The sequence below is a fragment of the Ursus maritimus genome, unplaced genomic scaffold (assembly GCF_017311325.1).
Source record: "Ursus maritimus isolate PB19 unplaced genomic scaffold, ASM1731132v1 scaffold_25, whole genome shotgun sequence".
Classification (NCBI taxonomy): Eukaryota; Metazoa; Chordata; class Mammalia; order Carnivora; family Ursidae; genus Ursus; species Ursus maritimus.
Window position 1 is genome coordinate 30,859,847 of NW_024425008.1, and position 25,117 is coordinate 30,884,963.

Here is a 25,117-nt window from a genome sequence, read left to right on the forward strand (position 1 = left end):
AGGCAAAAAAGAGGAAATGTGATGGGTGACATAATTCTCAGTGGCTAAAGTTTTTCTCTTAAGTAGTTTAGCAAGGTTATGGTGGGGTAGAAACCATTTGGGGGTTAAGCTCCATTGGGGTTGCATGGTGTGGAGAAGAAAGTATTCTTTACAAGGGATGGTAGAGTCTATCCCCATGGCTTTAGCAACGGATTGGATGACTTTGGCTTTGGATGGTTTAGTGCAAATCTGACTGAAGCCAGGAAACTGAGATTGATGACTTTTTAAACAATATTTTAAAATTTTCGGATAATAAAAATACATGTTTACTATCAAAGATCTAAAAAATACAAGAGTATAAGGAAACAAAAGTAGCTTCATAATCCCATCACTTAGAAACAATCATTATTAAAACTTTAATGAATTTCCTTCCAAACTTTTTTCTGTGTGTACTTATATTAGTTGATTTCTTGCAGTTTTCTTCTAGTCAGATGACTCTCTAAATTAGGTGGCCGTTGGCCCAAGTGGTTTTTATATTTAATAATAAAAATAGCTACTGCTTGCCTATTGAATGTCTAAGGTGCTCCAGACCCCTGTATTGGTATTTCCGGCCCTTCTAATACCAACAGGTATGAGGCAGTTTTTCCGATTTGCAGAGAGGTTATGTAACCTGTCTACATCATCCAGTGAAAGGAGAGCAAAAACAGATTCCGGTGTGTCTGACTGTGCAGCTTAGTCTCCTTCTACTACCAGGTGCTGCTTCCCTGAGACACAGGCCTCTTCCTGGCACCTGCTGCTCACCTGGGACTCCTGGGAGTGGGGGTGCCTGGATCTGACATGGTCTTGGCTGACTCATGGGCCCCAAATGGCCAATACAAAAAGCAAAAGAAGCTCATTCTTTCCCTACTCTCTCTCCTCTTCCTTCCCTTCCCCTACATTCTGGAAGTCGAGTAGCTAAATAGCTTAGGTTCCCAGGTTAGCCCAGGCATCTGTTGTGCTGGTTTTGGCTTTGATAAGTTTTTCTAATTCAAACCTCTTTTATAGAAATAAAGTTAAGAGAAAGTTGAGAATCTCAGTGCTGTTGTTTTCAGTCCCAATGATACTGAAGAGCATGGAGATTTTTGTTTGTCTGTTGTTATTACTATGGTTTATAATTGAAACTGTGCAGATGTGACTTTCTTCTCTCCTGAGCGCCTGTATCTGCCCGGAAACTACTTTCATGAGCGAGTCACATATCAAAGTGTCCTGTAGCAGCCCCCAAGTAGCCAGTAAGAGCCTGCTCCCTCAGCACAGACCCGGCCACATGGTTGCCAGGGTAGGCTGGCTGCCACATCCAGAAAGGTAGCCTATTGTGAGTGGCCTCTGGCTGACACAAGCAGTGTCCTGGGCTCTCGGGGTGCCTCCTGCCTGAAAACTGGCCAATCTTCCCCCCCTTTCTGTCACCACTTCTGGGGACCTATGAGCTAAGTCTTGAAGAGCCATGAGGCCTAAATGTCAGGGCTCCTGATTGGCCACACAGTGAGCTGAGCTAACTGAGAACAGAGCTCTGAACACTCTGGGTGCAGGCTGGGCTGCCAGTGGGTGTGAGTCAGCGTCTGAGATGCCCTCTCTCCACTACATTTGCATGGCTCTAAGCACAGGGCTTGGTCTTTCCCTGCAATCACTCATCTGACCCTGGCACAGCAGGGCCTGTTTCCTGAAGGAGATGTTTGGGGGGGAAAAAGCTTTAAAAGAGGGTGTTACACACCTGAGCTTCAACACTGTGTGGTGGTAGTTCATGTCAGTTGCCGGAAGTATAATACATGGCAAACCATGAAGAAGCTGGTTTTCCCGATGTGCCAAGTGACTTGCCTCTAAGATTTAGGATCAAGGTAATTATAATAACATTAGAACAACAATAGTAATACTGACAACAACTAACACTTACATAGCACTGAACATGTGCCAAACAGTTCTCGAAGTCCTTTATGTTTATTAACTTGTGTATTTCCCCCAGTTTACAGATAAGAACACTGAAACATAACAAATTTAAATAACTTGCCTGGTGTCACACAGTTAGTAAGAGGGGTTCAGGTTCCCCAGCAATACTAGCTTCTTAACCCAGCTCAAGAGTTTGGCTTGGGTGTTCATGTGAGAGGAATGGCAGAAGATTGGAGAAAATCACAAATTTTCCAACAGACAGCTTCTTAAACCCAAGGGTGGCTCAGGTTGTCCCCCTGCACGTGGTTCTGTCATGCTAATTCCATATTCAGAGATCATAGAAATTGTGGCTGGCTATCTGGAAGAGGAGAAAAATCCCCCAAACCTCGTGCTGGCCAGAAGTATTTGGCCTTTTCGATTGGCGTGAAGAGCAGTTCAGTGTAAGGCCATAGGATGTCTGGACCACACTGGAGAGAGGACCTGGCTAACAGTGCCCAGAAGTGTGACATCCCTAGCTGGGAAGAGGCCCCATCCAGGGAGAACTCCGATGGCTGGAGTGGGCCCGTGTAGATGGTGCTTGGCCAGGAGGGGAGGGAGAGTTTTCAGATGGTCATCGGGAAAATGCTGAGGTGACCATTGTGATTTTCAGCCCCCAGATTGTGGGACCTGGGGTGCTGTTGTTTTTTGCGCTGCAGCTGTCTACCAGGGGGTTCGTTTTCTACTGCTGCCGTAACAAATTAGCACAAATACAGGGGCTTAAAGCAGTACAACTGTATTATCTTATAGTTGGGAGGTCAAAAGTCTGACACAGGTCTCACTGTGCGAAAGTCAAGGTGTTGAAAGGGCTGTGTTCCTTTTAGAGACTCTAGGGGGAAAGTACATTTTCTTACTTTTCCAGCTTCCGGAGGCTGCCATGTTTCTCGGCTCATGGCTCCCTTCCACCTTCAAGGCCAGCGATGGGTCACATTGCATCACTCTGCTGCTGACCCTTCTGCCTCCCTCTTCCATATCCAAGGACCCTGTGATTGCATTGGACCTACTTGTGCAATCTAGAATAATATTCCTATTCTAAAGTCAACTGATTAGCAACCTTAATTCCATCTATTACCTTACTGCTCCCTTTTCATCAAATATAACATATTCACAGGTTCCAGAGATTAGGACATGGACATCTTTGATTCTGCCGATCACAGACCCCAAAAGGAAAAGCTGAGCATCCCTATCATGGATGTTCGTAGCCCAGTTGAGAGCCTACTTAGCAGCTGGCAGTCTCTGCTGCATGCCAGGGAAGAGTCACTGGGGACCTGCTTCAGAGGAAAGGTTGAGCAGGCCATATATGGTATTCAAAAAGCTACAGATGCACCCGCCTTCTTGAGAAGACCCAAAACATGAAACTTCTCAAGTTTCAATGCTTCTACTCCCCATCAGAACCGAGATAAAGAACCCATCCCATGAGGTCAAATCAATGACACAGGCAGCTGGGACCCTCCTTCATGATGAGCGCAAGGGTCAGTTCATAGGAGACTGAGAGCATTCTCCCACAGTTAGCCCTAAAATCTCAAAAGCATGTCTCCAGAACATTTTTAAATCATGTGTTCTAGATCTGTTAGGCACACTTTATGTAAAACCAGCTTGAGCCTGTGGACACACTTAGCCTACCTATCTACTAGGGAAGGTGAGTGTAGTACTTGTAATGGGCTTATATCCTTCAGAGGTGGTTCCAATTCCAACACTCTAGTGGGCTACCCACTCAGAGTATCCATACACTATCTATATCCATATACTTTTAGCCTGTCCAGCCTGAAAAAGTTGGCTTTTTACATTTTAAGCATCTTGTTATATATGTGTCAAACTTTTCAGTGCTTCTAAGCCACTCTGGGATCATGACGGGAGCTTTCTCTGTTGGTCCATTGATCGGGGCTGATTCTGTGTATGTTCTTGGGCAGGTCATGTGACCTCTCCCACTCTCACTTTCCTCATATGCAACATGAGGATAATAACAGTACCTACCCTATAGGGCTGGAGTCAGGAGTAAATGAGTGAACCATGCAAAGCCTTTAGAACAGTGTGTGGTACTTGGTAAAGCTGTGATACATCTTGGTTCTTATAATTACTAAAAGGTCTACTAACATGAACATTTTCTCTTACAGTCACAGAGCCGGCCATTTTGTTGTCTCCAGACACTGATATTCACCCCTTCTTGAGGGCAGCAGACACATTCCTAATCAAAGTGCCTTTTTTGCTTTGCTCTATAGGCGTCCTATCCCCATAAAGGCTGTTATAGTTGAGGCAAGACATCAAGGTCCACTGTCAAGGCAGTGGAAACAGGCAGATAGAGAGCTAAGTACTTACGCTATGGCCAAGAGAAAGCTCCTCTTTATCAGCTTGGGGTAGGGGCATGAATTTAGCAGAGTGGGTTCTCTTGGGGCTCTGTGGTGCCACATTTTACCCTAATCCAAATTCAAAAGGGAGCCTCCTTTTGAATTGTTGCCCTAACAGTCAATCCAGTCCTAGTAATTCAAAAGGCCACCTGGACAGTCACTGTCATGAAGAGCTCTTGGCCAGGACAATTCTAGGGTGGCTTCAACCTCCATACCCCAGTTCTACTTCCATCTCTGTACTTTAGGGCACAGTGCTGAATGTCACAGAACTGTCCTGGGTACTATGAAGAAGCATGAGCCCTAAGGCTTCCACCCCACCCCAGGGCTGCCAGCTGACCTGTGACCTCTTGCCCCATATTCTGCTTTCTGCTCTCATAGCAGTGGTTACCCAGCCTGACTCCAAATGGCCAGATTCCACCACTAAGCCCAGAGGACTTTTGGGGCCGGAGAACCTTAACTCCAAATAACACACAGGCCACATAAATTCCTCAAATATGTACCCCAAAACAAGAGTCCCTGGGGATTCAGTTTATCTCGCCGAGTTTCAGCTGAGGGAAAAACATTCTAATGGCATGTAAGGAAAGCTGTCAGAGAACTGTTTTTGCTCAACATCAAATGCATTCCAGCCCTTATCTAATCAGGGAGTCTTCTTTGCAGCTGATGCAGAGGCTGTTCCTGGGCCAGGAGAGAGGCCTCGATTTTAAATACAAAATCATGGTTTTTTTGGCACAGGCAAAATTGGTCGGCAGCTGGAGGTTTGGAGTGACCCCTGACCCTCTCCCACAGTTCCTCCTGAGTCCCGCTGCACAAAACTAAGCCATACTCAAATCCCAGGCTCTAATTGGCTCTGGTTTGTTTTGCTTTTCTATTCTATCCAGAGCTTCAAAAGGCGTTTCCATAATTGTTTGAGGCATGAAAAAGGCAGGTTTCAGCTTTCCTAACTGGAATTGGAGGTAATTACTGTCTTGCACACACGAGCCGGTACATGCTTCAAATCAGATGGCTCTGGGAGGTTTTATAAAGTTAGCTGGGCCTCTGAGCCAGGAGAGGGAGGATTACGGAACCTTCCAAAGGCTCTGTTCCAGAGAAAGAAAAATTCGGACATCTCAGAAACAGGGAAGCATCCATATTCTTCTGTGGTTACTTTAAGCTCTGCCCAAGAAGTTTGGCTTGAAAAGATTGTGTCCTCAACCTCATCTTTTCTAGGATGAGGAGACGTTTTTGTTTTTTTTGTCCTCTCTTTCAAGAGACAGAAGTTGACACCCCACATAACTCCCATCTTGCTTGTAATCAGCAACTGTGGGCTTCGCCTGGGCTGTCCACCTGCGAAACCTCGGAATGGGGCAAACTAAGTCAGGCATTGTAAGAGCCAACTCAGTGAACCAGATCTGCGATTCACTTCTGGATTCTCAGGACAGCAAACACAAACGTGGGCAGTCTCTAGCTTCTATCCTACCCACACCACCTGAGGGTGGACTGGGGAGCAAGACACTGTTTCACATCTCAGTCTACTAGCGGTGTGTCCATAGGCAGCTGATTCACATGACTAATCCTCCATGGCCTCACCTCCAGAACGAGTATGGTGACTGGCCCAACCTCCTAGGGTTGCTCTGATATCTCAGTGAGGTCAACCTGTGTCAAATGCTTGGCCTACTATTTGCACATAACAAGTGCCCAATAATAGTTTTTGTTAATAAACATAATTGTCAGGGGCATGGCCGTGAAGGCTAAAGGGACCACTCTGAAAATGGTGGAGGTTTTCAAGACTCTAGAGATTCAGAAATAGAGGAAGAAGAGTGGCTACAGGAACAATAAAAGGAAGGGAGAGGGGAAGCAGCGAGACAGCCCCCACCTCAGGGTGTCTTCCCTCCCAAGAGCATCACCTTAAACATATTAGGTGGCCCGAAATTCCACAGATGAGAGATCTAGTTCTGCCTTTTTTCAACAATATATCTCAATGAGAACTAGCTGGTTAAACAGCGTTGACACATCAGCGTAAACTGGCTTATTTGCTTTCTTTCGAATACCTACACACTCAGCAGCTTAGGGGTTAAGGAGCTTGGGACTGAGGAAGGAAGAGATAGTAATAATTTAGTGTCATGAGGCACTGCCTGGGACAAGGCCAGTCCAAGTTCCCAGAGCGCCAGTTCAAGTCACTCACTGACCCACAGACAGCCTGCCTGGCTCATGGGAAAAGAGGAGCTGGGGGTCAGATATGTGCTGGGGGCCCTGAATTGCTTTTCTGATTTTTGTGCTAGCATATGGACACTAATAAAACAGCCTCTTCCAATGGCTTCCAGGACTGTCTCCTCTCTGGGGAGCTCGTCCTCCTCCTCTGTCAGAGCGAGGCCACAGATGGCAGCCCAGGGCACGGGGCTCAGACCTTGCTTCTCCTCTTGCACCTCTAAATTATTATCTCAGGAAGGCTTGAGTCTGCCTCTGTGTTGCTCACTCCCAAACCAACTTCTCTCTTGATTTGGATATTTAGTTGCCTACTTGACATCTCCTTTTCAAGTGTCCCAAACTCTCAATAACCCCTTATGCCACCAAAACCAATAAAAACAAAAAACCCCATTAACAAGGTCTCATATAAATGTTCTCATTGCAGATGATCTTTCAAAACTGTTGACCTTCCTCTTTGTACCAAGTACTTATCTTTCATAGCACTTAAGACAATGTATGATCACATATCTATTTTTATATTTATTTGTACAGTATCTGTCTCCCAGTAGCCCGTTAAGCTTCATGAGGACAAGATGAGGTCTGTCTGCCTCCTGTTCTTCCCTGCGCCTCACCCAGTGTCTGACACAGACTGTCCTCACTATACATTTGCTGAACGAATGAATGATTTCAAGGCGGATTTGGGTCCCTGGATCAGGAAGAGAGTTTCTAGGTACAAAAAAGGGCTAGGAAACCTGGCAAAAAATACTTGAGATCACATCTTGTTTTCCCAAAGTGGGTTATTTGGCCACTTCCCCCTCCCATTTGATGAAATTTCATGTTTAATAAAAGCCCTGAACAGTTAGAGCAAACATATAGGACTTGATCATAAATTTGATGAACTGCTGCAAGCCTAAATGTCCAATATGGGGAATACCTAAATTATATTCATAAACATGGCCGGCTCTCAATTATCCATTCCGGTGGATAATCTAATAGCCAATAATCTAATAGTTTGTAATTCAATAGTTTATAATCTTGAAAGTTTTACATGTGGCTTTTGTGAATCTGCATCAGTACATAAGGAACTCTGATGGTTTAGGAACTGACAAAACTTTGAGCTCAGATGTTCAATAGCACCATCCCCAGTTGCCTATTACGGACTTCTCTGGGCTCCAACTCCATGCAGAGAAAATACTGCATTGTGTTTGGGAGGAAAGCACATTAGTTTTTTTGTTTTTCTTTTTGTTTTTGGTCATAAGAATTGGGGTCCAAACTCCAGCTCTGGCACTTACTGCTCCGTTTTCATGTTACCTGGCCTGGTCTTTGTTTTCTCATCAATACCTACCTCCCAGGACTGGGATGAAAATTTTCAGGAAAAATTAATGGGAACCACTCACTCAGGTAGAAGCAAAACAAATCAAAAGTAGGGTTGGGTCATCTATGAACTTTCTGTTTCACAGCCGAGGAAAGAAAGAATTCTCTTTTCATCCCTTTTCTTTTCTTTTTCTTTCTGCCTTAAAGGAGCTTGTCTTCCAAGCTCAGTAGGCTAAAGTAAACAGGGTCCTTGCTTCACAAATCACATTTGGTTGTGAAAGCTTCTGCTAATGCCTGTACAAATCTGAAAGAAAAATGCTGTCTTGAGCAATCTAACATGAAAAACTGACCATGGGCCCTCCCTGGGCTCCACCAGCCCTCTCAACAATACAAATGATGGTGCATATGTCTGGGCATTTGCCCATGTCATCTTGGGTCCAAGTCTCAGGGTTAGAAAGTAGAGACATCCTAAGATCCAAGGCAGAACCAATTGTCTGTTGCGGGGGCTAGCACCCCAGAGTTCCCACCTCCTTTTCCTGTCATGAAGTTTATATCTCGAGGGAAAACAGCTGTCCATTCTCAGGCCAACTGGGACTGGAGCCAGCTGTTGCTTCCAGACGCCAAGAGCCAGATGTACACCCACTCTTCTCTCCCACTCCTTAAGCCTGAAGTCTTAAACTTTACTGAATTTATTAATAACCTTCGCAACATGCTAAAAATGCATTTCCTCAGGCTCCCCTCCAAAGAATCCGATCCATTTAGTTCAGGTTGGCCAAGAAATCTACATTTTAAACAACAACACAACCAGCCTCATCTTCTCTTTTCCTTAAGAAATTCAGATATAACTGATCTGAGAATCATACTTTGAATGACAATCTCTATAGTGGAGGCAGTGGCATGCTGGTAAATGTTTAACAACTAGTTTGGGAGCAGAGAAAGCCTGGTTTGCAACTTGCCGATTTCTGTGATGTAAATATTCCCACCATGGTCAGTTCAAGCGACCAACATGACATCATGATTTTGAAGTCGGGAAGGGGAGTGTGCAATCTATCCTCACGAGCTCATAGGAACTGGTTCCAGCACACCACTGGGTAGAAGCCTCTAGACACCTCCAAACGGTGTTTCCTGGGCTTTGGCATAGAAGGGCCACTGTTCAGCCCATGATGTCACATCCCTGAGTATTTTTCCCCCTCAGTCCGTAGCTCTTTGAAGGGTTTGTTTTGGTGACTGGTTCCCAGAGCCCTCTAGGGGTTCCAAACCAGAAAGAGAGGAAAGAGAGAAAGAGTTCCAGGAAAGAAAACGCAATTAGCGTGGGATGTTGGCCTCAGCCACACTGTCAACCTTGCTCGACCCAGCTTTCCACAGGGAGGAGCTTTGCAGACACCTGCTTCTGCCTTCATTTGATAAGCTTTCTGGTCAACTCCCATAAACCCGATCCCGCTGACCTGGAGAATGATGAAAAGGCTGAGCGTTGGGGACCTGAGGGGATGAAAGGGGACGGGGGAGGACCACGGGGTGGTCATATGACCCAGGGTCACCAGTGGCTTAAGGCTTCCCCTTTGTCTCCCTGCTCTGGCCCCATGTTGGAAGGTTCTGGTGATTTTCTCCCGCCCCCGACCAGGCCAACAGATGTGGAAAGGTCTCCAGTTCCCAGGGATCCGGACACAACTGCTTGTTGTTTCCCGCTCGCAGACAGGGCCTGTGATCACAGACAGACCAGCTACACAGTCACTCACCAAAGAGCCGAGCCCAGTCAGGTGTGGGGTTCCAACCTACTCGGCATTTCTGCAGCAAGAAAAATGTACGAGCGAAACCGAATGAGAGTGAAACAGCACCACGCCTCTCCCTGTGTTCTCTAAGTCGGCCTCACAGGAATGCCGAGGGCTCCAGAGAGGCAGCGCCTTAAGCTCTCCCGCAGTGATAAATCCTCACAGATGCCATGACCCCTGGAGCACATGCCACCTTTTGGGCCTGCTGCTTATCTCGTGGATGCGAGGAAGACCCCTCACACCTTAAGCTTGGAGCTTCAAGGACCCTGCTCCCCTGAACAGCTTGTCTTCTGCAGTCCACAGAGCTCCCACTACTCATTGGATGAAAAGGAGAGAAGAAAATGTTATAGAGGAAGGGGTGCAGGCGACAGCCTCCTCGTTGACCTTAATTATTCAACAGAGACAGTCTGAGAAGTTTCTTGGTGCCTAGCTTCCTCCTGCCATGCACACACCCTTTATGAGTGGGGCAAACAAAAGTGTGAAAACACACTAACTTCCCTTAAACAAAGAACTTGTCTCCTATCAAGTCCATCCACAAGAATAAGCTGATGTCTTAATGATATCTTTTCTAGCTTATGCAACAAAGCATGGCCATCACAATCAGACACAAAGACCCGGTGCACGTATGTCTCCGCATATAGTCCATTCCCCCATAAATGCTGCCAGTGATAAAAGGCACCCTTTTCTCTAAAGCAATGGTTCTCAAAATAAGATCTATGGAAACCTGGGGTCCCTGAGACCCTATGAGGGTGTCTGCAAGGTCAAAATCATTTTTATCATAATGCCAAGTTGTCCTTTGCCTTCTCCACTGTGCTGACATTTGGGTAAAATGCTGGGGTCAGACACTGTACTGGCAGTCACGACAGTCTTCACAGCCAGAATGTCACAGGACAAAAAGAAAAAGAAAAAGAAACCAGTTTTGACTTAAGAATGTCTTAGATGAAGCAGTCAAAATTATTAGTTTTATGAAATCTTGCCCAAAGTGCACGTCTTTTTACTATCTGCATGGCGAACTGGAAAGTAAGCGTCCTGAAGCCCAAAGGTTGTTTGGAGGAAAGGCATTCGCGAGAGGAGGGAGTTATGAGCTGAACTAGCCCTTCCATGAAACACCGTGTTTGCTCAAAAGGACCGAATAACCTTGGCTATTCAGACTCGGTTCTTGGACAGCCGCTTTCTCCCAAATGAACAAACAGAGCTTGTCACTTCAAGAAAGATAACTGACAGTATTTGTTGCCAAACTACAAGCTTTCAAGCAAAAATTAGAGTTTTTGAAAACTTGGACCTGCCACAAAGCTCAACACCTTCCCGATGCTTAAGGAGGTTTCTGATGAGACCAGTGTGTTATTAGCAAATGTGAATTTTTAGTTTTCATCATGAAATACATCCAATTTGGAAGATCCGCGTAACTTAGTGAAGCAATATTTTCCAAATGACCCATGCGTAGCATTATATAATCACACACGGGCCATGCAAAGTGCCAGACAGACCAAACGGATTTTAATGTAACTGAGCCTGAGAAGGTGATTGCTATCGTTTCAGATGCTACATTGCAACTAACGTTTCATGAGCTACCATTTGTTGAGTTTTGGTATGGTGCCAAAGAAGACTACAGGCCACCCCCACTGTCCAAAAGTAGAGTGTTCCTATGAAATCTTTTGTAAGCTGAAAGGTAAAGAGGCAATCACCTTTACGGAAGATTTTTTGAGGGTTCTCAGACTCCAAAATACTTCTCTTTGGCTTTTCTCAGTCTTAGGACACATCTTGCTAACAAATGCCCCTCAGCGACGACGCAGTTCAAAGCTCTGGTGGCGGGATGCTCAGATGCTGAGTGTAGTTCCCGAGGAAGGAGCTGGGCGGCGCCACTCCCGCTGGTTGGGGTGCGAGCGGCCTCTATAAGGGCTCCCTGCAAACCAAATGCTGAATGAACAGCATTTTCACTTTTTGCCCTTTTTCATAAAAGTGAAAATCCTCTTAGGATTTCTTTCGGTTAATGAAAACAGGCACTAATGTGGATCTTTCATAGAAGCAAAATGGTGTAAAACAGACTTTTGAAAAGTGGGGATACCTATATCCACAATTATCTGAAAAGGCTGTTAGAATAGCCCTCCCTTTTCCAGCTACATATCTATGTGAGGCTGGGTTTCCTTCATATAGTTCAATCAAAACAATGTTATCACAGTTGATTGAATGCAGAAGTAGATATGAGAATCCAGCTGTCTTCTATTAAGCTAGACATTAAAGAGATTTGCAAAAATGTAAAACACTGTCACTCTTCTCACTAAATTTTGTTCTGTTTTGTTGTGGAAAACACAATTATTTTTACAAGAAGCTTATGTTATTTTTAACTTTTTAACAAGTAAAAAAATTTATGAATTTTAATGAAGTAATAGATATGACTATTCCTATAAATGAATACTATTAGATGGATTAACAAAGAAATACTAAATATTCTTCTGTTTTAATTTTAATATGGTAGATGATTTAATTAAATACTCCAAAACCAAATAGCTTAAAACAACTATCATCATTTGTTACCCTCATGGTTGCTGTGGATTAGGAATTCAGAAGTGGCTTGACACTGCAGTTCTGGCTTGGGGTCTCTCATGACATTATAGTCATCTAAAGGCTTGACTGGGGCTGGAGGGTCTGCTTTCAAAGCGGCTCACTCACAAGCTTGCTCAGTTGTTGCTGTTGAGAGGGGAACTTGGTTCCTCTTCATGCAGGTCTCTCCCACTTACTCAAAACATGGCGGTCAGGTTTCTCCAGAGCGAACAACAGAAGAGACCAGACAGAAACGTTGAGTCCCTCCTATGATCTAGCCTCTGAAGTCACACACCCTGTCTTATGCCATTCTCTACCAGTCACCCAGACTAGACCTGATTCACTGTGGGAGAATGCACAGGGCACGAATGCTAGGAGATGCGGATCACTGGGGATACCCCAGGATTCATCAATAGATACTACCCACAGAAACAAAGGCTTTTTGGGGTCTTCAAAAAATTTAGAGTATAAAGGAGTCCTTAAAACCAAAATATTTGAGAGCTGCTAGCTTAAAATAATTGATCTATATCTTAAAAGGGTCTTTGCCTCTCCTCCTCCTCCTCCTTTTTCTCTTTCTTCTTGTTTTTTTGTCTTGTTGCTTACAAAAGCACTTAGGCAGCTTCCTGCTCCAAGAGCTGGGGACAGGGCCTTCTGGCTTTGTTTCTTCTGAACTGCAATTTATTGGGGACTCCCTCATGAGTTTAACACTCCCTGTAACCCTGGTTTGTTGGGTCTTTTGCTTGGCAATGCTTGGGGCCCACTTCAGTTCTGTTCATTCTCTGATCAGGCTCCCTGAACAGCCCACACCTCCAACAGGGGGTCACCAGCAGGCAAACTTGGGTCACTAGTGGGCAAAGACGAGCAGCTCTCAGCCAAGAGCCTAAAGGCAGTGGAGAGAGCTGTGAGCGAAACAGAACAGGGTCCCTGCCCTCGTCTCCACTACTTCTGGAGTTTTCTGTAAAACCCCCATTGCGTTCACTCCCCCGGGGTGATGTCTCCCTAGGCATGCCTCCCTAGAGCAGAGGTGCCCACGCCTTGTACAGACCTTCTGCTACCTGTGTTATAGAAGACAGTAAAGAAAATCATGCGTTGTGTGCAATTTTATTTAAAAGAGTGCCAGAATGTTCTTGAGCCTCTCAGTCTGTTTTTTTTCTTTGTCTTTCTTATCGGAAATGAAAGAAAACAGCCAGGGGAGATAGGATCTCAGGTCAAGAAATCCTAGCAGGTAATTTGGAAGTTGAAAACAAATCTCCCTTGAAATGAATTAAGCAGGTGAAGGGGATTCCAGCTTCAACTCTTAAACCACACCTTATCCTGGCCTGGCAAATGACTTCCTTCCAGCCCCAGGCAAATCCCAACTTCCACCCACTAAATGCCTGCAGTTAATAAATGTTAAACAACAACAAAACCCCAAAGTGGAAAGAGGAAGCCTGATTGGAGGCCAAGATACCAGAAGGACTGCTTGAGAACCTTCCCTGGGAGCTGCATCCGCAGAAGGAACATTTAAGCAAGGAAGCAGGGCCTGGGCTGGGGGACCCAAGTCATGACCGTTTTCAGAACATCAGAGCTAGGTGAGTATCTGACTTGAGTTCAAATGACTCTTTTTCTTGATCAGACCTGCCCACTTGTTTCATTTGAACTTCACGCCACAAACCATATTCAAACCCTTAAAGTTGGTTAAAACCTCCAGAATCTATTACTGAGCCACAATACAAGTCATGCCTCCCGCCAAGTGTGCCAGGACTGGAAAATCCCAAACTCAGGTCTAGAGAAGTCAGCTGAGGGCTGGCTGGTTCTCATAGGTCCGGGGAGAAGTGAGAAAAACAAGCATCAAGTTAGGCTCTGAGGAATTCACTCAGCATTACTTTTTATTCCCATTTTACGAAACAGAAAACTGAGGCTTGGAGAAGTCAAGTGGCCCCATAGCTAGCCAGCAGCAGAGCCAGGAGAGAGACTCATGTGATGACTCATGATGACTGTCATTTGCAGAGCACATCTGATGAGACAGGCAAAGTACCTTGTGCTTTCTGCATGTTAACTTTTTCATTTCTCGTGGGTTACTTCCTTTCTAAAGAAGTAAAACTGTCCAATCGAACTTCCTGCCATGTTGGAAACGCTCCATATCGGTACGGTCCGATCCTATGAGAGTCACCAGCCCCGTGTGGCTATTGAGCACTTGAAGTGTGCCAAGTGGGACTAAGGAACTGAATTTTTAAATTTTATTTCATTTTAATTGATTAAAATTTAAATAGCCACACATGGCTGGTGGCTACTGCATTGGATAATGCAGTTCTAGGAGGTTCAGTAACTTTTTAAAAAGCTTCCAAAAAGGGGGCACCTGGGTGTCTCAGTCAGCAAAGTGTCTACCTTCAGCTCAGGTCACGATCCCAGGGTCCTGGGATAGAGCCTGGCATAGGGCTCCCTGCTCAGCGGGCAGTCTGTTTCTCCCTCTGCCTCTCCCCGCATTCATGCTCACTCTCTCTTTCTCTCTCTCAAATAAATAAATAAAATCTAAAAAAAAAATAAAATAAAAAAGCTTTCAGACACTTGTTAAGTGGACAGGCAAAGGTTGCATCCCAGGCTGACTGAACCCAGAGCCCATGCCTTTCCCTTCTCCCCTCTGCTCCCCAGCAGGGTAGCCTGCATTTTGCAAAATGAGAGGCCCTGGGAAGAGAACTGATGAGAGAGTATACAGTCAGCCAAAAATAAGCCAGACCCCCCAAAGGCCAGGTCTGTACTTGAGTCTGATTTTTCTGAATGTGTCTAGAGGCCCCCACAGAGGTGCCAACAAGTGGCCAAACACCCTAGCTAGAAGTTCAAGACCTTGCACCAGCCACTTCCCAGAGCTTACCAATAGTGGCCTGGTTGATTGAGGGTTCTATGACTCATGGGTCCCAACCCTGCTATTTAAACATCAGCATTTCCTTTTTTTGGGCTTAAGATTAATTGGCATAGAGGTAGTGCGCTTGCAGGCCCAGCCCCACCCTGCCGACACAGGTAGCCCTCAAAGGTTTGCACTTGAGGCACCACCCATGAGGTGGAGCTGCCATCTGCCACATGTCTGAGTGCAAACGTACAACCCGAGCTGGCCGGTCATGCTGTCATCAGCTTCTCTCCAGCCTTCCAGCGTGCATCCCTCCCGTGACATTCCCCTGCTCCAGAGCCTCCAGGGACACCCCGTCATGCTCAGAACAAACACCAAAGTCTTCCTTCCCTGAGCTGGCCCCTACCCACCACTCCTGACCTTCTGTCCCAGGTCGTGCCTACCATTCACTCTGCTCCAGTCCCTCATCTCCTAGTTGTTCTCCAACACTTGTCACACTGTCCCTGTCCCAGGGCTTTACGCTGACTGTTCCTTCTGCCTGGAATGCTCTTTCTTGGGCTTGAATGTGGCTCACTTCCTCTTCATTCAAGCTCTGCCCAAATGTCACCTCTTCAGAAAGGTCTTCCTGACTCCACCGTGTCTAAAATAGTGCATCGCTCACCCCTATCTCTCTACCCTGCTTTACTTTTTTCCCAGGCACCTATCACTAGTTGATATATGTATATACCTACATATACATATGCATATTTGTTGTTGGTGCTGGTTGGTTGGTTTGCCTATTGTCTGTCACCCCCACTCAGATGTAAACAGGGTAAGGCGGGACATTGTCTTTTTTCACTTCATATCGCCAGTGTCTAGAATAGAGTCTGGCACATAGGTGCTTACTGAATATTTGTTGAATGAATCAATTAATGAATGAATGCATGCATGACTTCCTTCTCTGAGTACAAGGGGGTGGGGAGGGGTGGGGAGGTTCAGGCTTGGCTCACTCTACACAGATCAGTGCTTCCATGGCTTGGATACTGAACCATGAGAAACAAAGAGATTTGTTGGTTTAATTTCTTTTGCCCTGGGAAAGTTAAAGATCACAGATAATCCAAAACTCAGTGCCAAGTTCTCTATTTATAATCGAGGAATTATTCACACAGAGGTAAACAAGAGCAAAGAACTGACAAGTGAACTGTGGGAGGAGAATGATGGGAAACAGATTGAGGGACCCGTACATCTGCATGTCTTCAACAGGCCTGGGTTCCCACCAGCACTCACTCAACTTTGGATCCACAGAACCCTTGACAATTTCCGTCCCAGAATCATTTGGGCCAGGCCACCCAGGTGGCTGTTGGGAGTGAGGTGGGGATTGTAAGTGGATGCCACCAGGTAAGTCCCATCCATATGTGACAATGATATCATTTGGCCATCTGAAAGGTACACCCAGAACAGCAGGTGTTTCTCTAGAATGTCCAGGCCCACAAAGTTTTCCTAATACCTGGATTCTGCAGAGAAAATTTCCTGTCCTTCTTCAACGTATTCCACAGAATTGTATCTCTTTCATTTCATCTCAAAACGTCAAAGGAACAAAATGAGCAGTGTCTAGAAGTGTCTGACACACAGGAGATAATCAGTAAGTACTGAATGAGTGAATGAAAACGTCAAGGCAAAGTGAAGAATGGTATAGTTGAGCAAACCCTGATCGCTGGGAAACATGGGTTGGACCCTCTACTCCAGCTCTAAGGCCTCAGTTTCCCCATCTGTAATACTGGCCTGGATGAGCTGGACTTGAATTTGCCTCCCAGTTCTGACACTCTCTAATCCTCTAAAAAATTGCATTACAGCTTTATTGTGGATTGGGTCTATCTAGCTGGTGTCCTACTGAAAGCAAGGCCTGCTCCTCTGGAGACTGTCCATTGTTTTTAAGCATCAGAGGTTATTAAATAGCAACTCTCCCAAAATATTTTTCATGTCCTTCATGAAAGAAGGTTCTGGAAGGTAGCCATCAACAAAATAGGAAGTAAAGCCAGGCTGGTGTTCCATTTAGCAGATAACACAGACTCAAAGTTCCTGTCACCCCATATGGTGATTCTGGGAGCTTGACCAGCTTTCAGAGGTTTTATATTCAGAGCGGTAAGAAATCATCTCTGTGGCTTGCGGGATTTAGTACCTATTTCCCTCCTTTCCGCAGCTCGGGGCTCTGGGTGCCAAGATAGGCTCCAGTGACTCTTTTCTCAGGGCCTCGGTGCAGCTGGTCTAGCATCTGAGGAGAGCTCGCCCCACTGGCACCGCCAGGACCCCCAGCGCTGGCTCGGGGGGCTCCCCTGTCCACTGCAGCATTTCATTTTAAGCTACATGTGAGCTTGCCATTTCCCTCTACTCTTAGAAGTGTCCTAAAGCACCAGTCCAGTAGAAGTCAGACTCCTTCTCGACCTTTCCGGCTGTTCACTGCCTTGATGCACCAGGAGGATAAAGAACACCCCCTGTAGAGAGTTTGAGCAAAAAGACGGAACCGGCTTTGGCCTGGGCATCTCCCTAGGCCTGTTTCCTCAGATGTGAGGTCAGAAGGGAGTGCTGGCGGGTGGCCCTGGCCCTGTCTCTTCCAGCCTTGTGATCCACCCTGCCCCCAACACCCCCCCACCCCAGGCCCAGAGGCAGCGCCAGCCCCTTCCCATGAGGGAGTCACAGTTTGCACGTTATATAACTTCCATCGAGGCAGGGGCTCCTCTTTTTCTTTTCTTTTTAATGTTTTTAGGTACTCTAGGAAGAGAGAAACATTTTTATGATCCCAGTAACCAAACAACATAATGAAAATCATGGCAACCATCAGCCTAATAAAACCCATGGCAAAAGCCTCCCCATTCTCAAATAAGACCCTGGGAATTCCAAGCTCTCTGAAGCCCTAAGTGGCCAGGGCCTTGCTGAAGGCCTTGGGACGCCGGCTGATGGTTGATGAAAGGATTTTAACGCGCCACTGAAATTCTCTTTTCCAAAATAACCACTTTGAAACCTGTTAATTACAGACACACAACCAGCCCCAGCCCCCCCAACAGGACCTGGGGCTTTCACCAGGGAGAGCCCAGATCCAAGGCTGGCTGCTTCCATGACGCTACACATGCTTTGTGTTGGGTGAATTAGCTTCAGGAAGAGAATCCAAATTAATTAAAACCACATGGCCACTCCCCTCACCCCCAGCCTCCTACCCCACCTCCCTCCCCTGGAGACAGAGGCCAGTTCGGTCTAATTTGGTCCAGTGTTTTTGTTTCCTAAAATCTGTCTTGGGCTCTGGGCCATTAATAGGTTGCAGCTGACTTTAATCTACATGAATCAGAGACCTCGCTTCTTTGGTTTTGAGGAGATTACAAATTGTGTGTCCCACAAACGGGATGGAGGGGAAAGGTCCTGGGTAGGGCGGGGGGTAGGGGACAGATCCTGGAAGTCACAAAACTCTGCTCTCCATTAAGCGGGTGGGTTTGCATGAGCCTGTGATCTCTCAAAGCTGGAGGAGGGGAGTGAAGTGGAGGTGAGGGTCTTGTTGCTGTCACCCCAGGGTAGGAGCACAGAACTTGGGCCTGTGTGAACAGAATTAAAGTCAAGGATCTGCATGAGCAGAGAGGTCTCTACTCACCTGTCTTCAATACATCCGTTTCCCAGGTTTTCCTGAGCACCTACCCCGAGCTAGAATAGGGCTCGGCAAACGATGGCCTGTGGGCCAAATCGGGCTCTGGGCCCAATTTCATAAATTAAAGTTTTGTTGCAACACAGCCATGCCCATTTGTTTGTGGGTCATCTATGGCTGCTTTAGGAGTGTGGCAGAGACCCAGCGGCCCACAGAGCTGAAAATACTTACTATGCGCCCCTTGTTGGTAGAAGTTTGCTGACCCTCAACGGGAGAAGTACCAGAGAGCTGTTGCACTTACGTGACAACAAAGGACAGACGTGGGACTCACTCAGTTTCCACATTATACATACCAAGATCTAGTTCCTTCTAAACATCACTTTTCAGGAAACTGTCTTCATGTCATTTAACCGACAGACGATGCCAACACTCATGCTACTCAGTTAAGGGTTTAAAGTACTTGCCCCGACAACTCCACACTTCCACTTCACAGCTGAAGGGACAGAGTCACTGAGACAAAGCAACTCGCTGAAGGCCACACGGGAAACAGCACAGTTAGGAAGAGCCAGGCCTCCGTCCATCCGATGATGGTAATGAAGGGAGATGGGGGGCTTTAACATAACACTACTCCTCGTATGTGTTGTACTGGTCATTTTACGAATTTTTTTCATGTATGGGTCTACAAATAATCCAGTGGGACACTCAGGGAACTATACCTCCATTTTTTAGGTAAAGGTGTGTAGCACTGAGTGTCAGGGGATGGGGATGAGAATCAGGCCAGAGCCCTTGAGAAGCACCTTTATCCAAGGCCCAATGGCTAGTGAGTGTTGGGGGTACTCAGTGAGGTCCTAGATGACCCTCACCCAGTCAGGACCCCACGCTGCCCCACACCCTCCAGGATGCCTAAGAGACGGCCCTTGGCCGTCGGGGACTTCCAGGCTAGCAGGGGAAGACACGAGGAAGGGACAGATTATGATTCCATGACAGGCACAGTGATGGAGGGGTACATAGGGTTCTTGGGGAGGACAGAGGAGAGGAACCCCACCCTTCCCTAAAAGCAACCCCCTCTGTAAGGAAATCTGCATGAAGAACCTCTGATGTCAGAGGTACTGGCTGGACAGGCAATTGGGTCCCCTTCCAAGGCAGTCGGGGGCAAAGTAATTGCTGGGGTTATTGTGGGGGCTGGGCAGGGACGCCTGAAAAATCAGCACCCTCCCAGGGCCTAGTCTTGGCAGGCAAACAGATGGCACCCAGGAAGCTGCTGTCTTCGAGCGGGGGTGGGGGTGGGGGACAAGTGCAAGTCTCTTCCCACAGGAGCCCATTTCCTCCAGGGCTAGGTCCGGCTCCAGGTGGAGACCCTTCCAGCCAAGGAAGGACATGTCCCAGGCTGCAATCACAGCTGTCTGGAGAGCTCTGGAAGGTGGCTCTGTTGGGCTTCGAACAGAGTCACAGATCAACAGAGTTCTACACTAGCTTGCATAGAAGATTAACTCTATGTCAAGGTCCCCGGCGAACAGGAGCCAAGAGGTCCAATGAAGGATAATGATCTGTACCTCATTGTCTCCAGCCCCAGTGCTGCCTCAAGGTCTTTCTTCCTTGGCAAGCTTCTCCCTGAACTTTAGGCATTGCTTCAAAGGAGTTTCAGAATTCACTTAGGAGTTATAGGTCCCAATCTTTCCAGTCCTGCGGCTGTTCAGAGGTCTCCTAGTGATGAGATTTTGTGAATTGCTTGAGGGTGATGGAGGGGTGCCAACTGAGCAGGGATGGAATATAAAGCAAACTCCTATCACCATAAACAACTGAAGTCCTGCATCGGGCCAGGGCAAAGCCTGGGAAGTGACCCCATCGGCATCTTTGGGTCCCACCACCATAGGAGCGCTGAAGTCAGAAACAGCCTTAAGCAGGGCTTAGACCTTGACCTGACAGAGGACAAGGTATGGCTCCTCTCGCTTCTATCTCCCAGTGAGCCTCCTAACACACTCCCTGATTGGTACTCTTCCCTTCCACCAGCACCAAAGGTTGTGGGTATGATCTTCAGAGCTCTGTTTTGCCTAGACTTGGTTTCCTGATAGGTTTGGGCTCTCTGCTTCATAGAACCCAACAGCCAGGAGATTGTGCTACTCCTTCCTCGAGTCTACACTACAGGAAGAACAGAGGCTCATGACTCTCACACAGGTGCAACGGGAACGGTGTGTGTTCAGGACACCTGACCAGCTTGGCACCGTGCTCTGCTGAAGAACAATGGTGGCTCCGTTGACTCTGGTCATGGCTTCATGTCCCTTGATTGGAATAGACCGCACCATGGTTAATTAGCAGCCACTGAGCATTTATTCTGATCTGGGTGTCACATGGATAATACACTGGCAAGACAGACTCCGAGGAGGTCGCATGCCAAGGAGTTTGTGTAGAGAGTGCGGTTTCTCCCCATACTGAAGTGTTCGGCAATGTCTGCTCACATGCAGCCCATGGTGGCGAGGCTCAAACTCCCCAACTTCACTGGGGATGCCAGGCCGAGGACCCTGTATGATCTGGGGGCTTAAACCAGGCTCTCCCCTTCCACACAAAAGCAAGTCAGAAGAAAGCAGAGTGAAAAAGCTCTTAAACACTTCCTGGGGCCGGGCTCACAAATGAAGGCTCGGAGTGGAACAAGACACACAAGTTTAAAAACACATACACACGCAGGAACGTCCAGCTGCTATTGGAGGAGCAGATCAGGCACTAAACTGGCTTCGGAGCGACAAAGGACAGAATTTTAAAATTAGATCTCTACCTTCTCCCTCTCCCAAGCATACAAGGGTGGGAATCATGGATTAATATTGAAAATCTATTTCACGGGTCCTTTAAAAGACACTGGACAGTGACTCCCCTGCACTCTGCTTCCCCACCCTCTCAAAATACCCTGTCCCTCAACTCACCTCTGATACCCGGAGTTTTTGCCCTAAATCATATTTTGTGTCCTGTATAAACAAGGGCTGGTAACTAGCACAGGAAATGAACTTCACAAGCATTGAATGTGTACCAACCTGTGGCATGGGGAGTTGCCAAGATATTCTTCTGAGGATTTTCATAGACTCTTGAAACTTTCTTTCAGCTTCCCCTTCACACACTTGAATGCAGCCACACACACCGTACGCGTGCACCTACCCGAACACAAAATTTCCCCTGTTTCCCCCAACACACATGAACAGAGGTCTGGGCTCAGACACAGACACACTCCCGTTCTCAAAACTTCCCCTTGGGTCCCCACTATCTCCATCTATGCATTCGAGCATCCAGGTGTGTGAGGGCTCCCAGAAGCCTTCGATATACAAATGAAGGGCGCACACACACATGTGCATACACACACACTCACACCGCCACCCACACCCCCACACACACCCACACACATACCCCCACACGGAGCCACATTCCAGCTGGTGCGGTCACAGCCGTGACAGGCCTGGGTCTGCGTGCTATGCTGTCTCATTTGCCTCTAACGGGGGCGTTCGTGTCAAAGAGAGTCCTGCCACCCCCTCTTTGCCTCGAGTCGGAGTGTTGGGAAGTTGGCTTTTAAAGGTACATGTGGATGGCAGAGTGAAAAGCAGGTACAAAGGAATCCCTTTGAGTCTCCTGCCTTCATCTCACATGCTAATGAGCACTGTTCTGGGTTGTTCGGGGTATTTCTTTGCTGTTCTGTCTGAAACCAGGCTGAGAGGCTGGAGACTCTGCGGAAGGCCTTCTGCAAGTCCTCTCTCAGGGTCCTGTTCGCCGCCTCCTACTGCTCCCAGGGTTCGAGGCCCCAGGCTACCTGAGGGCAAGGCCTGGGTGGCAGGCATCAGCCACGTGAGCAGAGACTCATCCGGGCAGAATTTCAAGGAGATGAACATAGGCCCCGAGTGACCAGTACCCCTGCAGGAATTTTGGCACGCAAGAAGAGCTGGTATATAGAGGGTTCCTGTCCCCTCCCTGGAGAGCAGGAAATGTCGCACTGCAGGTGCAAAGGGGACACTGCCTGCATCGACAATAGGACTGGCTACTGTACAACTTCATCTTGTACGACCGAGAGGCAGATGGACTTCATGCATCTAAGAAACTAACCAGCTCGGCGCTGCCTCCGCGGGTCTGGACGGGGGAACGTCTTCCCGGGCAGCCTTCACACACACCCTTTACTCATGGTAGGCACGCGCAGGGCTTTGACTGATTTCTCACTGCTCCACTGAACAGTGGCAAGGGGCTGTCTAGAAGTCTGTGTACTTTGTACTCGGCCACTGCCTGTAAACTCCACCCCACTCTCTTCCCCAGCAAAGTCCGTTTTTCAAACAAAATCTTACTAGAAAGCCTGGTGTGCAAAAGTAATAAAAGCAGAGATGCTGTGTTTGTAAGGGGAAAGGATGAGTTTGGTGTGTGTGTGTGTGTGTGTGGTGGGGGTGGAGGGTGGCCCCTTCTGCTCTGGCTCCGTCCTGCTCCTTTCCCCAGCTCTACTTCAGGGACTCTCTGATGGGTTCCGTGGACCCCAGTTTGAAAACCATTACCATAACGCACACCCTTTCTTGTGATAGTCGTTGAACTTTCGTACCCAAGAACACACACAATGACAAAGAGCTGCTAGGATTTGACAACCCTTTCCAATTAGCCTTTTACATACTATTGATTTGGGCTGTAGTCCGTATTTGGTGTGGTGTACCCAATTACAGACCCCTTGCTAAAACTCTTCACCCCTGACCACAGGTCTGCAGCTCACAAATTGGGAATCACTGCACAGGAGCTAGAAGAAGAACAAGAAATCAGACTGGGGTCCCAGATGGAGTCATACCATGAAAGTGCTTCCGGGTCTAGTGAAGGGATTTGTGCCGAACACTATTCTGCAGCGGAGAACCATTAAAAAGCCATGTGCAATTATAACTATTATATTATTAAAGCCAAAAAATGACATGATTGGACATGAACCAGCAAAAAAAAAAAAAAAAAAAAAAGGATTACTCCTTTGCAGTTAAGTCCTCTTACCCACCTCCAGTTGTCTGAGTCTCAACATCACTGTATCCACCAGGAGCAATGTCCCCCTCGCACCGTCTTCCCGCCTCCACCATCAGAGAGGCTGACCGTCTGGCATGTTGGGGCCCACTGATGTATACAATCGACACACGCCTCACTAAAGAGTGCGCGTATGGGTAAACAGAAGGGGACTTGTACTGTGCGCAGACCAAAGTGAGGTCTAAGTCCTCAGCTTTGCCCCCCTCATTCCTAGACCTTCTCATTCCCACCCCCATCCCCCGAACCTCTCAGAAAACTTGGTTATTTGCTGAGCCGGGAAACACAGCTGGAGGTAGCATCCAACGCAGGTTTGGGGAAGGAGGCCATGTTCCCTTTACCATGGGGAGAACTGCGAAAGCTTTGGGGACCCAAATCCATCCGTGCCTAAAATGAGGGGTCCTGCTAGCAATGCGCCTACCAACTTCAGAAAGGGCCGTGGGGATGGGTCTGTAATTAGAGCCTGTGACTGCTCTGTGCTTCCTGGATGAAAGACAACACTCTGAAGTTTTATTATCTACCTACTCTGCTTTTTTATGGTTCCAGTTCCCTTCTGTTTTTCCTTTTGGGGGTCTGTGTAAACTTTATTAGGTATTAATTTCAAAAAAGGCCTCCTTGCACCTCAGAGAAGGATTTTATTTGGTGCCTCAGAGAATTTCTTTCCATAACCCGGACCGTCAAAGGATTCCTCTTAGGGGGAAAGAGGCCTGCGTGTGTTCAGCTGCTCAGTTCAGTTCAATTTAACAAATATTTACGAAGCATCTACTAACATATGCCTCGCCCCGAGAGGCAGGGCAGGCCTGGGAAGAGTGGGGAAGGTTATGAACTTTGGAGCCAGGCCTCCTGAGGCTTGAGTTCCAGCTTGCCAGTTCCATGTGGTCCTAGAAGAGCCTTGGTCGCTTCTTGGAATCTCTGTTTCGTCACCTGTAAAATGGAAATAATCCCATCCATCTCTCCGGGCAAAGTAATAAAAAGATATAAATCTCACAGTGAGTAGTGGGTGGCAGGTCACTAATTCCCAGCTGCCCACCCCCTCTTTAGGATCTGGCCTTTGGAGAAGGGGGAGAGGAAATGCCTCTACCTTCATTTCTGTCTAGTCTACCCTGAGGCCCTCCGTCTAGTCCCTGTTCATTCATTTTGGAAAGAATGCCAGCTGGTTAAACAAGCAGTTCTGGAACATTCTCGTCTCAGTTTCCCCAGCGCTGCTGGGCAACCCATTTCCTCTACACATTCCCCCTCTACCCAAATACCTCCCAGGCTTCCACATTAGTATCACCCTCCACCCTCCCTTCAAACCCATTCCCAAGAAGGAGAAGGAAAGAACTTTCCCATTCCCTTGAGAAGGAGAGCACAGTGGAAATGGCTTTGCTTTGTTGCACCCAAATTCATGGGCTCCTGGGAAGGTGAGTCCAGGCAGGAGGGAAGGGGCACGAGGCCAGCAGGGTGGGCTGAGGCTGTGCAGTCCGGGCAGTGCCAACACAGCATTCAAGGCAGAGCCTTTTCATAGGTTCCCTCGCCCCCCAGATGCAGTGCGGAGGATGATGCTAGAATGTTCCCTGGAAGATACCGCGGTCCAGTCTGAGAGAAGCTCACTAAAGGCATCCACACGGGA

At 47.3% G+C, this 25,117-nt stretch overlaps 1 protein-coding gene across 11 annotated transcripts in view; it reads right to left on the bottom strand.

Moving 5' to 3' along the window:
• RAD51B (RAD51 paralog B) overlaps positions 1–25,117 on the bottom strand; it is a 677,123-nt gene that overhangs the window by 71,858 nt on the left and 580,148 nt on the right. Inside the window, exon 10 of one of the 11 annotated variants that reach the window (XM_008700479.2) lies at positions 24,121–24,429. The exons of 8 other annotated variants lie outside the window; for them this stretch is intronic. In XM_008700479.2, coding sequence (XP_008698701.1) covers positions 24,325–24,429 — 105 coding nt within the window. In that variant the 3' untranslated portion in view covers positions 24,121–24,324. Of the gene's footprint in view, positions 1–24,120; positions 24,430–25,117 lie in introns of those variants that run through there. 2 more of the 11 variants (XM_008700493.2, XM_008700451.2) reach the window with 2 other exon arrangements.